The 13,306-nt window shown below is 45.2% G+C and overlaps 1 protein-coding gene across 1 annotated transcript; it reads right to left on the bottom strand.

Annotated features, from left to right (window-relative positions):
• Positions 1-2,327: 2,327 nt before the first annotated feature.
• Positions 2,328-7,865, bottom strand: LOC308410460 (olfactory receptor 8D1-like; the record flags this gene model as incomplete). Its single annotated transcript, XM_080903797.1, has 2 exons — positions 2,328-2,544; positions 7,138-7,865. 2 exons carry the CDS (start codon positions 7,863-7,865, stop codon positions 2,328-2,330), a joined length of 945 nt encoding a protein of 314 aa, XP_080759923.1.
• Positions 7,866-13,306: the final 5,441 nt, after the last annotated feature.

Consider the following 13,306-nt stretch of genomic DNA (forward strand, 5'->3'; position numbering starts at 1 on the left):
ATGTTAAAAAACCTCAGTGTGCACCTTGATGGTTCCTTTAAACTGTGTAGGTGTAGGCAGTTGAGTGCAGTAGTTCAGTCAGGCTTTTTTCATCTGAGACAGCAAGCCAATGTAAAGCCATACCTTCCAGCTAATGTCTTTGAATGTGTTATTCATCTGTTCATTACTTGCAGACTGGACTACTGCAATTCTTTGTACTTTGGTTTGGACCAGTCTTTTATTTATCGTCTCCAGATGGCCCAAAATGTGGCTGCTCATCTGCTTACTGATAGAAAACAGAAGAAGCATACATCCTCTGCTCCAGAAAGAACCATGAATTCCAGTTCAAAACTAATGTTATCCATTCCAGGGTCTAAACATAAATCTGGTGGTGGCAGAGGCTTCTCTGTGTCAGACTCCAGACTCCAGAATAAAGTGACTCTAAATATTAGATTTGCACAAATTGCTGGAGCATTTTAAATCTTTACTGGAGACACATTTTTATGAGCTGGCTTTTAACACACAATGGACCTAGACATTTTTTGTTTTAATAACGTTAGTTGTTTTTATGGTATCATAGTTTTATTTCTTGTCTTTTATATTTTATTACATCATTGTTGTGCATTTTACTTATTTTAGTTGCATTTGAATTAAAAACACTTTGTGCAGCATGAACTGTTGAAAATATCAAGAAACAGAAAGGCCCTGGCCAGATGGTGGAGTCAGACTCAGGACATTCTTGCTGTGAGACAACAGTGGTATCTACTATGGCACCGTGCTGCCCCAGCAGTGTAGACTTCGGAGTAATATTGCACAGTTTCAAAAAAATTACACTGAATATTTCCTAGGTTTAAAAACAACAACCCCCCCCCCCCCCCCCCCCCCCCCAAACCCCCAAAACACACATCTAAATGAACAACAGATGAGAAAAAAAATAGAACTTAAACACACTGTCTCTGGCCTGAAGATGGCAAAAACAAACAAACAAAAAGCAAAAACAGCTAAAATTCAGCAACTGTTTACCATTTTTGTGGCAGGGTATGGTTAGTGGCTTGGCTCCAGGGGAGGATTGGAGAATTGGGTTCACGGTGGGATTTTACAAAATTTTACAAGCAATTCAAATCTATAAAACACCACAAGTGTAACATTGTTTTTTTATCCATACTGTACACATTCTTTAATCTACTTGATTATCATTAATGCACAAAGAATACAAAAATTCACCACAGCATATACAGATAGCACATCGTATCAAGCAGAACGCTCCCTAAAAATTGATATCATGACGGAACCATAACATTACATTGAGAACAAGTTCATCATTCAGTCCTTTAGGTGACAAAGTCTGCTAGATAAATATCCAAAAAGCCTAATTTTTCTTTAATAATAATATACCTCATAGGTATAACAAAAATCATACAGGTGTTCACATATCTAAATGCTGTAGTGCTGTAACAGGACAAACAAGTAACAGAAAACTTTTGTAACATGTGACTTATAATGTATGAATGAATGAATGTAAGAATAATAAATGACATTTAATTATGTAATTACAGTTAGACACTGTCCGTGTCATAAAATTGAGGTTGTGATTGAAGAGAAGCAAGAAGTAGGTTAGAAAATGGTTTTGAAGTAAAGATGGTTTTATGTGTTTTTCATGCATATACAGTTGTCTGACAGTAAAGCTACTTTTTCACAAGATGTTGCCACAGCAGTTTGCATGTTTGCTTCAGCAGATTTTTTTATCAGGCACCCTTCCTAATGTAATACGACAGAGATTTGTTTCTCTTTGTGGGATCTTTCATGTCCAAACCAGGGAACTTTCAATTAACAGCCAAAAGTATAAACCACTATACTGTGGAGCCACTCTGGACAGATGTCAGACAATAAAACCAGGAATGTGAGTACATGGCAACAGTTTTATTGTGAATTCTGTTGCACTGAAATGCAACTGATGTTAGCACAGAAACAAACAGACAGATATGACAATATCTGCTTTAACTGAATGTAGATTGGTATCCCAACTGTATTACAAATCTAAAGAATTCTCCAGGTCTTCAGTTAATCTTATACGAGGTGTTTATGGACAAGCATGATGCAAAAAATATGGAGGTTAATGGTGAATTTGAAAGTGTGTGTCACACACCTTTAACAGTTTACTACCAAAGAAATTAACCGAGATAATTTCCATCAACCATAGGCAGCATAAAGGCAAACACAAGGCAGGCAATATCTACTATACTGTATGTACTAACAAATAGGCAGAGTATTAGTAGTCTGGGCTATTTCAAAAGTGTTTAAAATAACTGCACACAATTGATTAACAACAAAATTACTTCACCTTAGCTTTAAGTTTTAATACAAGGACTGATGTTGGTCTGAGAAAGCAGCTTATTTAGATGTTTAGAAATTTCCTTCATTTTGAGTCCATAAATGAATGGATTTAGCAAAGGCTGATAGAGCATTATTTGTAATGTCATTATTATGCGTGTGGTTTTTGGAAAATCTGGATTTGCACGAGCTATGCTTACATCATACACAAAAAACACAGAGAGTGTCATGGTCCTGGGCCGTGTTGGCCCAGTATTCTTAGTTCTCTTGTATTTTTGTATTCAGTTCCCTGTTTAGGTTCTGTTTCCTGAGTTGCCCTGTTATGTGGTTCCCTGTGTGCTTTCCCTTTGTGACTCTCACCCCCTGTGTGCCCCTCTATGTATTCATGAGCCCTTGTCCCCTTTCGTGTTTTATTCCATGTTTTCCCCAGCCTGTTATGTCTGTGTTCTCCCCGTGCTCTCTCCTCCTGTCTGAACCTCTGTACTTCCTGTTTTACTTTGACAGTCTCTCGTCAGTATGCGTCATGTTGTGTTCACTCCTGCCCTGTCTCGTTATGATTATCTGTGTCAGCTGTGTTCCCCGTGTGCTCCCACTTCCCTCGTTAACCCTCTGTGTATTTATGTCTGCGTCTCCCTCAGTTCTGTGTCATAGTCTCCCTCATGCTGCGTGGATTTCCCTGTGTCTCTCTCCAAGTATTAGTTTATTGTGCCCAGTTTAAGTTTTGTATTTTCCTGTCATCTTGTCAGCAATAAAGCTGCCTTTTGAGTTCATCCCTTGAGTCCGTGAGTTTTGCGATTGGGTCCTCATCCTGCCTGCCACACAGCCGACCATGACAGAAGACTACGACCACGACATGGACCCAGCAACTCACAACCCCTCCGCTGAGCTCCGGGAGGATTTAATCTACACGGTGGAATATCACTGTCAGGAGTGGGAAGTGCTGCCAGGAGACGAACACCGGGAGGTCGTAGCCGTCCGTCTACAGCGGATGGTGTCCGGACTCCCGTGGCTGTTCGGCGCGCTGCACCCCCACATCCGGGACTTCCTCGTTTCCACCGTAGGCATCCGCCCGGAGCTGCCTCTCCAGTGTGAAGAGTCGGAGGACGTTCAGCCCGGTCCGCTGGAGGATTCGCGGTCCGGCTCGTCTCCTCCCCCTTCCCGGAGAAAACGGCGTTCACGTCGCCGGCGTTCCCGAGCAGCGGAGCAGTTTTCATCCCTGGGTGAGAGTGACTGTGCGTCACACTCTCAGCCCAAGTTTTCTGGACCCGGACTTCATGACTTTTCCACCACTGTGAGTAACTCTGTTTTGCCCGCCATTGTGTTTCCTGAATCGGATAACTCCACCACTGTGTGTTTGGACTCTGGAGACACTATACAGCGAGGCACCTCGGTGTCAGATCATTCACCAGTTGCTAGCAACCTTTGTGTTTTTGAGCCCTCTGATTTTTGTAAAGCTCGCAGTATGTCCTTTGATTTAACCGATATGAATGTGTTACATGTAGAGACAGCTGAACCTAAGACAGCTATCCTACACCAGACTCACCCACACACTGCTACCAGCATTGCAGCCCCACAGAACTGTTTTAACCAGCCTGTACACTCTGGGGTTTTCCAGTCTGAACTCAGCCACACACCACCACCATCATCAGCCAAACCATCTGAGACTGAGTGTTCTGTAACTGATGCTCCTTCTAGTAACTGTTTCATGTGCCAACCCGTTGTGTCTTTTGACATGTCCAGTGGTGCCCAGTCAGATCCACAACCAGTGTTTAATCATTCAGTTTCTCGAGTGAGCGGTAACAAGATGGTCGCTTCCTTTGCTAAGCTAACTGAAAGACTAGGGTTAAGCGTTAAAGAGTTGCTTGATCAGGTCAAGTTTTGTGACCCACGGCAACGCATGCTTGATCCTGTTCGCTACTCCTCTGAACCTGTTGCTGTGAAAACGGTTGTGGGTGTTACTTCGTCCCTGGACTGTGTGGCTCCCCATCCAGTTCAATCTGAGTCAGCCTGCCGAGTTGGTTCACCTATGGACTATATGAAAATTGACTTTGTTTCTCAACCTGTGTTTGTCCTTCCAGCCTCGATTCTGAAAAGAACTGTCTCTGGCGTTCTTCCTTCTCTGACCTGTGTTAGACAGCACACCGTTCCTCAAGAGACAGTTGTTGATGTTGTCTGTTTTGAAACTGCTTCGGTGACTGTCCCTGAGCTAACCTCCTACAGGACTGCTAGCGCTAACCTGGAGAGTGTTATAGCAGTGGATTTCCTAGGACCTGCTTGCTTTAAACCTAGATCTCCTAAAACTGAGTTTGGCGTCAATAACTTGGTTTTCCCAGTGTCTGTTGCTGCTCCTGAACTCTGCTCTCAAACTCCAGTTCCTGTAACCAGGGCAGCGCAGGCCCAGCTTTCCCTTGCTCCCGTATCAGTTCCTCGGGAGAGGGTGGCTGAGGTCCAGCCGGTCCCTGCTTCTATCCCCAGCCTGGCAGAGGCTCCGTTCATCCCGGCACCCGTACCTGCTCCTCGGGTGGGGTTGATGGACGCCCAGCCGTCGCCTGTGCCTGTTCCGGTTCCCCGGGTGAGGTCAGCCGTGACCCTGCCGACTCCTGCACCCGTCTCAGTTCCTCGGGTGGGAGCGACAGAGGTCCAGCTAGCTCCTGCACCTACACCAGCCCCCAGGGTAAAGGCAGCCAGAGACCAGCTCGTCCCTGCACCCGTATCTGTTCCTCGGGTGGGGATGACTGGTGTTCGGCCAGGCCTAGCTCCTGTTCCCAGAAGGAGAGCAACCCAGAGCCAGACACCTAATCTACCACAAGCGCAACTGCCACTACAACTGGCATTGCTGTCCATAACTCAGTCAGTGGCTCAGTTATTAGCACAGTTTCCTGTTTTGTCACCAGTTCAGTCTTCAGCACAGTTAACGGCTCCACAGTCTGCCCAGTCATCCGCTCCGTTACCGCCTCAGTCCTTTGCCTCATTGCCTGTTAGTTTGTCAGCTCAGTTATTGTCTCTGTCACCAGCTCAGTGCTTAGCCCAGCAACCCGTTCAGTCACTGCCCACCTCAGCTGGAAGCCTTAGTGAGCCTTCTTCACCAGCTGAAGATTACGCGGTGCTGACACACTTTAAACTGACTGTTTGCCCTACACAGCCCCAGCCGTCGCATCCTAAGCCGGCTGCGTGCCCTGTGCCGCTACAGTCAGCGCCCGCGGTGCCAGAGGACCCCGCACCCGCTGGCTCTGCATCCGTCTCCGCTGGGGGTTCAGGAGGACCCCTCCAGCAGCTCCTCGTCTCCGCTGGCGGCTCTGCCCAGCCCGGCCAGCACCTCCTCGTCTCCGCTGGGGCTTCAAGGGAACCTCTCCAGCCGCTCCTCGTCTCCGCTGGGGCTTCAAGGGAACCTCTCCAGCCGCTCCTCGTCTCCGCTGGGGGTTCAAGGGAACCTCTCCAGCCGCTGCTCGTCTCCGCTGGGGGTTCAGGGGAACCTCTCCAGCCGCTGCTCGTCTCCGCTGGGGGTTCAGGGGAACCTCTCCAGCCTCTCCTCGTCTCCGCTGGAGGGTCCGAGGGGCCCGTTCAGCCTCCTGTCTCCGTTGGAGGGCCCGTCCAGCCGCCATCTGCTTCTGCTCCGCCTGGTCTGGCCCCGGCTTCGTCTGGCCCAGCCTCGTCCGAGACTTCGTCCTCGTCTGGCCCAGCCTCGTCCGAGACTTCGTCCTCGTCTGGCCCAGCCTCCGCTTCGCCTGCTGCAGCTCCATCTCCGTCTGGTCCGGCCCCCGCATCACCCACACCCGGTCCGGCCTCTGCATCGCTTTCAACGTCGCCCGGTCCAGCTTCGGCCTGTGCTTCGCCCAGTCCGGCCTCAGCCTCAGCTCCTGCTTCGCCGTCGCCTGGTCCAGCCTCAGCCTCTGCAGCGACGCCTGGTCCGGCCCCCGCATCGCCACCGTCTGGTCCTGCCTCGTCTGGTCCTGTGCCCACCAGGCCATGGCCAGCATGCCTAACACTGGAGAGCCGCCGCTGCATTCCATGCAGCCGGCCCCCTGAACGGCTCCGTCTCCTTCGCCGCCGCCGCTGCCTTCCGCGCGGCCGGCCTCCTGAACTGCTCCGTCGTCTCCTTCACCGCCGCCGCTGCCTTCCGCGCGGCCGGCCTCCTGAACTGCTCCGTCGTTTTTTGTTTTCCTGTGTTTGGGCTGTCTGGAGCCAGCCCTTAAGGGGGGGGTGATGTCATGGTCCTGGGCCGTGTTGGCCCAGTATTCTTAGTTCTCTTGTATTTTTGTATTCAGTTCCCTGTTTAGGTTCTGTTTCCTGAGTTGCCCTGTTATGTGGTTCCCTGTGTGCTTTCCCTTTGTGACTCTCACCCCCTGTGTGCCCCTCTATGTATTCATGAGCCCTTGTCCCCTTTCGTGTTTTATTCCATGTTTTCCCCAGCCTGTTATGTCTGTGTTCTCCCCGTGCTCTCTCCTCCTGTCTGAACCTCTGTACTTCCTGTTTTACTTTGACAGTCTCTCGTCAGTATGCGTCATGTTGTGTTCACTCCTGCCCTGTCTCGTTATGATTATCTGTGTCAGCTGTGTTCCCCGTGTGCTCCCACTTCCCTCGTTAACCCTCTGTGTATTTATGTCTGCGTCTCCCTCAGTTCTGTGTCGTAGTCTCCCTCATGCTGCGTGGATTTCCCTGTGTCTCTCTCCAAGTATTAGTTTATTGTGCCCAGTTTAAGTTTTGTATTTTCCTGTCATCTTGTCAGCAATAAAGCTGCCTTTTGAGTTCATCCCTTGAGTCCGTGAGTTTTGCGATTGGGTCCTCATCCTGCCTGCCACACAGCCGACCATGAAAGAGAGACTTAATAAAACTAAGAGATGGGGTAAACAAGTCTCTGCAGCTTTCTTCCTAATTTCTTTACAACTTCGATGAGAAACTATAAAGATTTTTGTGTATGTGAAAACTATAAAGAGCATAGGAAGAATTGCAAGATCTAATACAATGACCACACCAAAGATGGTAATTAATTTTGATCTTTCACACTGAAGAGTGTAAACTGCATTATTACAAAATATTCCTTTTATATTAGAGTCACACAGTTTAGCTTCAGCACTTGCTATTGCTTGGACAGCAACTTGACAAGCAGGTACAAGCCAAGCCACGACCAGGAAAATACCCACAGTAGTTTTTCTCATGATAGTTTGATATTCCAGAGGTTTACATATAGCCACATATCTGTCATAGGCCATGGCAGCCAACAGAAGGAACTCTGATAAAACTAGAGTGTAAAATATAAAGAACTGAAAGAGACAGGCTGAATATGTTGTGACTTGTTTTTCAGATGAAAAGTCAATCAGCAGTTTTGGGTAAACAGTTGTGCTGTAAAGAACAGAGTTCAGTAGCAATGCTGCAATGAAAATGTACATAGGCTCATGGAGGTTTTTATGATTCCAGATGAGATACAGAATAGTAGAATTAGTGCAGATTATTAGAATATATAATGTAAACATAACAAAAAAGAAAATATATCTGTACTTGTTAATCTCTGTGTACCAGTCCAGAGTTAGATAGATAGCATTTGACTCTTCATCCATGAATTTTTTCAAAGACAAAACATTAAAAAATAATTAAAAATTGTAAAACCAGTAAAAATCCAAAACAAAAACAAACAACCAAAAAACAAATCCAAGACTATAGCAGTATTTAAATCCTGTTGTTTCTCTGGTTCATAAAAATATATGAACCTGAAATTTGTCTCTGAGCACCTTCATCACCCAAACACACACAGCGTATCATGCGAGTCTCTATAAGGTTTTTATCAAGTTGCCTCATCCTCAAGAGAGAAGGAGGTCTGAAACATGGTTGTTCAGTCTCTTGTAATTAGAATAGAATAGAATATAATTCAACTTTATTGTCATTGCACATGTCACAGGGCAACGAAATGCAGTTTGCATCCATCCAGAAGTGCTTTAGCCATGATATAGATATATTACAATATATATTAGCAATAATATAGATATGTAAGTATATTACAGAAATGGGTCTACTACGGTATGTAATATGTACACGGTATGAAGTATGTTATGAATATGCTATAACTATAAGTATGTACAGGCTGTAGTGAGTACAAGCTATGTGCAGGCTATGAACAGGATATAAATATGAAAAATACAACTATACAGAATATGAAATAAAGAACTATACAGAAATATGAGATATACAACTATACAGAAATGGGAACTATGCAAGTTGTACACAGTTGTAGAATTAAAAATTATCGTATGATTATTTATACAGAACTATACAGTAGTGCAGTTAAGAGGCTATATAAAGTGCTAGTGGTTGTGAGTGGTGGTTCAGTCCATGTTATTATTGTGTGTTTGAGGGTACAGTTGTCCATTGTATGTGTGTGTAGGTGGTTGTGGGTGTGTGTATGTCCAGTCCATGTGTTAACTTGGGTCAGATGTCAGGAGGTAGAGTTCAGGAGTCTGACAGCTGTGGGGAAGAAGCTATTCCGGTACCTGGTGATCTTAGTCCAGAGGCTCCTGTAGCGCCTCCCAGAGGACAGGAGGGTGAAGAGTCCATGTGATGGGTGACTGGGGTCTTTCATGATTTTCCCAGCCCTTTTCAGACACCGCTTCCTGTAGATGTCCTTTATGGCAGGAAGTGGTGCTCCGGCGACGCGCTGGGCAGTTTTCACAACCCTCTGCACCGCCTTCCGGTCCAAGGCAGAGCAGTTCCCGACTGTTATACAGTTGGTCAGGATGCTCTCGATGGTGCAGCGATAGAAGTTCACCAGGATGTCTGAGGATAGGTGGTTCTTCCTCAGAGTCCTCAAGAAGAAGAGGCGCTGGTGAGCCTTCTTGACCAGCTTGGAGCAGTTGGTCGTCCAGATGAGATCCTCGGAGATGTGAACTCCCAGGAACTTGAAGCTGCTCACACGCTCCACAGCCGTCCCCTTAATGTAGATGGGTGGATGTGGGTCAACATTCCTCCTGTAGTCCACGATGAGCTCCTTGGTCTTCTCGGTGTTAAGCAGCAGGTTGTTTGTGTCGCACCACTCAGCCAGACAATCTACCTCCTCCCTGTAGGCGGCCTCATCGTTGCCACTGATGAGGCCAATCACCGTGGTGTCATCTGCAAACTTAATGATGGTGTTAGAACCATCGGCAGATCTGCAGTCGTGGGTGAAGAGGGAGTAGAGGAAAGGGCTCATCACACAGCCGTGTTCATTGTGATTGTAGATGAGCAGTGGTTATCTAGCCGGACGTGTTGGGGGCGGTTGGTCAGGAAGTCCAGTAACCATTTGCACATGAGGGAACTGATGCCCCGATGAGTTGTGAGGGGTGGATTGTATTGAATGCTGAACTGAAGTCTATAAACAGCATTCTGGTGTAGGTGTTGCTATTGTCCAGGTGTGAGAGGACAGAGTGCAGTGCGATGGAGACTGCATCCCCTGTGCTCCTGTTCTGGTGGTATGCTAATTGGTGGGGGCCCAGGGTGGGGGGGAGACAGGATTTGAAGTGTGCCGGTACCACAGCGTGTGCCAAGGACAGGTTGAATATGTCTGTGAGCACTCCTGCAAGCTCCCCAGAACACGCTCTGAGAACATGCCCGGGGATACCATCAGGACCTGCAGCCTTGTGGACATTGATCCTGCTCAGCACCGCACCTACATCGGTGGGGGAGACAGTCAGAGGTTGGTGGTCTGGCGTCATGTCTGCTTTGGTTGTGATTGTGGGGTTCCCTCGCTCAAAACGAGCATAAAAGTTGTTGAGCTCGTTGAGGAAGGAGACATCAGAGGATGCGGGGGAGGGTTTGGTGGTCCTGTAGTCTGTAATGGTCTGGAGTCCTTGCCACATGCGTCGGGGGTTGGAGTTGGAGAAGTGTTCTTCTGCCTTCTTTTTGTAATGGTGTTTGGCTTTTTTGATACCCTTCTTTAGATTAGCCCTGGCTGTACTGTAGGCGTGTGCATCTCCTGACCTAAAGGCGGTGTTGCGGGCCTTCAGGAGGAGACGAACATCCCGGTTCATCCAAGGGTTCTGGTTGGGGTACATGGTGATCCGTTTCTGGGTGGTGACACTGTCTGTGGTTTTGGAGAGGTAATCCAGTACAGATGAGGCATACTTGTCCAGGTCTGTGTGGGTGAACATATTCCAGTCTGTGTTTTTAAATCTGTCCTGGAGAACTGTGTCTGTCCCCTCTGGCCACACTTTAATTGTCCTCACAGCAGGTTTCATACGTTGGATGAGTGGTGAATACCGAGGTGTGAGGAACAGGGAGAGATGGTCCGATTGTCCAATGTGGGGGAGGGGTGTTGCTTTGTATGCTCCAGCCAAGTTGGAATAAACATGGTCTAAAGTCTTGTCTCCTCTGGTGTGGCAGGAGACATGTTGGTGGAATCTGGGGAGGACTGTCTTTAAGTTGGTGTGGTTGAAGTCACCAGCAACAATAAAAGCAGCCTCGGGGTGTTTATTCTGGCTCCAGAAAGTTCTTTCATGGCCAACCTAGCATTAGCGTTAGGGGGGATATACACTGCAGTGACTATGATAGAAGTGAGTTCTCTGGGGAGATAATAAGGTCTGCATTTGACCATTAAAAATTAGGTGAGCAGTGACTCCCAGTAGTAGTGGAGTTCATGCACCAAGCGTTGTTAATATAAATGCACAAACCTCCACCTCTGGTCTTGCTGGAGTCATCTGCTAGCCTGTCGGCTCGGTGTGTGTGTAGCGTCCTGCTAACTTGATAGCATTGTCTGGGCAATTGTTGTTCAACCATGTTTTGGTGAAAAACATGACATTTGAGTCCATAATCCATCTGTTGTTAGTGATGGAGAGCCGTATCTCATCCATTTTGTTTGCCAGAGAACTCACATTGGCAAGGAAAATACTGCACTGCAAAAAACGATTTTCAAGAAAGTAAAAGAACCCTTGTTTATGGACATTTTTTCTTATTTTTTGTCTAAAAAGAAAATATATTCTTAACAAGCAAGTTTTGCACAAGAAAATAAATCTTATTCTAGGAAAATATGTCTAACTTTTCCTTAAAAGGATATTTCAGCTCATCTTGAGCTTTATTTACCAGTTACAAGGTATGAAAACCGTTTGGTTGAAATTCCCTAATAAAAACAAGATTATTTTTCTCATTTCAAGAGTAAGGCCACTTAAACAGCTGCTCAGTTTAAGAAATGTATTTATTGACACTAAAGTGTAATAAAACTGCTGTCAAGTTTGACAAAACATGCACAAAAGCTGGAACTAAAAGCACATGATAAACATGAAATACAGGCCCATTTGAAAAACAGAAACGGCATAACTCATTCACTTTAGGCCATGTCAAACAGATTAATAGATCAGCATCAGACAAGTATCAGTACACATATCTTCACTGTGGCAATGCTACAATCGCATTCAACTGTCAGATTTGATAGAAAACTCAACAACAAAACTGTCCAAAACAATAACCTGATAATACAGTTCATGCATGTAAAGCAGTGTGCCTTTTATAAAACATCTGTTGAACTCATGTGTAGTCCAATTACATCACACAGGTAATATTTCATGACTGCATATGTCATATCTTTGTGTGTGAAACTGTAATATGGAGTGAAATCCATAAGATTATCAGCGGATATCAGCTCCGTTGCTTGTGCCATGTTTGGAATCTCTATCTTATATGACATGTAATCTTTGTCATAACAAATGGTATTGTGCTGCTGGAATTCAAAACAGTACAATGATGAATTGATCACATAGATATTTTTCACAAGCCCAAATATAGGTAAACCACTAGAACCAACAGCACAAACAATTAATGACCTATCCCTTATGTATTTGTTACCATTTAGATTAAGCCATTTAACAGTCACTGCATGGTTTACTTCATCATTTCCAAGGAAGGCCCTCATTTTTTCTTTTAAGTATGACATTATGCTTACTTCTGAGGTTGGTCCTAATGTGCATTCATTGGAAAAAATGGGGTGATCAAAACTATCCACATTCTGAGAACATTCATACATTTGATTATGCTTTATTAAAGATTTGCAAACATTTTTAAAATTTATTTTTGACGCCCATTGTTTGAAAAAGCAATGTTTCGATTCAAATCTCATGCACATATGACGGACCATTGGTCCCAAACGTTTAATTTGGCTTGGTGTATGAATCAAATAATGTTGTTTTGGTGTGATGTTGTTATATGGGAATAGGGCTTTCATGTGCTTCAAGTGCTGTTCAATGAGGATTTTCAACTTGTTAATAGTCTGCAGACTGATGACAGGAGCAAGTAAAATCTGAACTATCTCAATGAGTTCAAGAATGAATGCGTAGTGTTCAGTACCTTTGGCTGCATCAATCAGAAATGGCAAAATTTTCAGAAGAACAATCATTTGCCCCGAGGACTGCTTCAACTTATTGTCACTGGAAGCTAATGTACTGTAGGTAATAACACTTGGTTTATCTCTACTATCAACTGGAGAGTATGGGAAACCAGTCACTGCAGCATTGAAGAGATCTAAGTCTAGCTCTCCCATGAGAACTAAGTGTTTCAACACACACTTTATTTCTAATGGAGCAATCCCTTCAAAAATTACATGCATCATGTCTTGGGGTGTTTGTTGGATCAAGTTGAATGCTGGGAAATTAATAAGTTTGCTTCTTCTGTTTATTCCATATGTTGTTTTTAAGCTGCTTCTTAGATACTCTGTGTTGGCCTTCTCAATTTCGCTACATTGCCGGACATGTCGTTCAAATGTCCGTTCCTCAAAGTTATCCTCATCAAAATAAATTTGCATGTCCTCAAATGAACATTCACACTGCCTGCATTTACTATGAGCAAACCCAACACCCTCTTTAAACCCGCAAAGCTCATGTTGCGCCAAAGTGTCTCCACATAATGAAACTAATGCTCCAAATATTTCACGTTCACCATTTCCAGTTTGAATTTTAACTCCATTATATAGCTTCACTAAGTCCTCATGCAGCCTTTGCAAGATTCCATCTACACCACATTCAGAAAGCGCACTCTTTTTTGCAAT

This window comes from Rhamphochromis sp. 'chilingali', assembly GCF_963969265.1.
Source record: "Rhamphochromis sp. 'chilingali' genome assembly, chromosome: 14".
Taxonomy (NCBI): Eukaryota; Metazoa; Chordata; class Actinopteri; order Cichliformes; family Cichlidae; genus Rhamphochromis; species Rhamphochromis sp. 'chilingali'.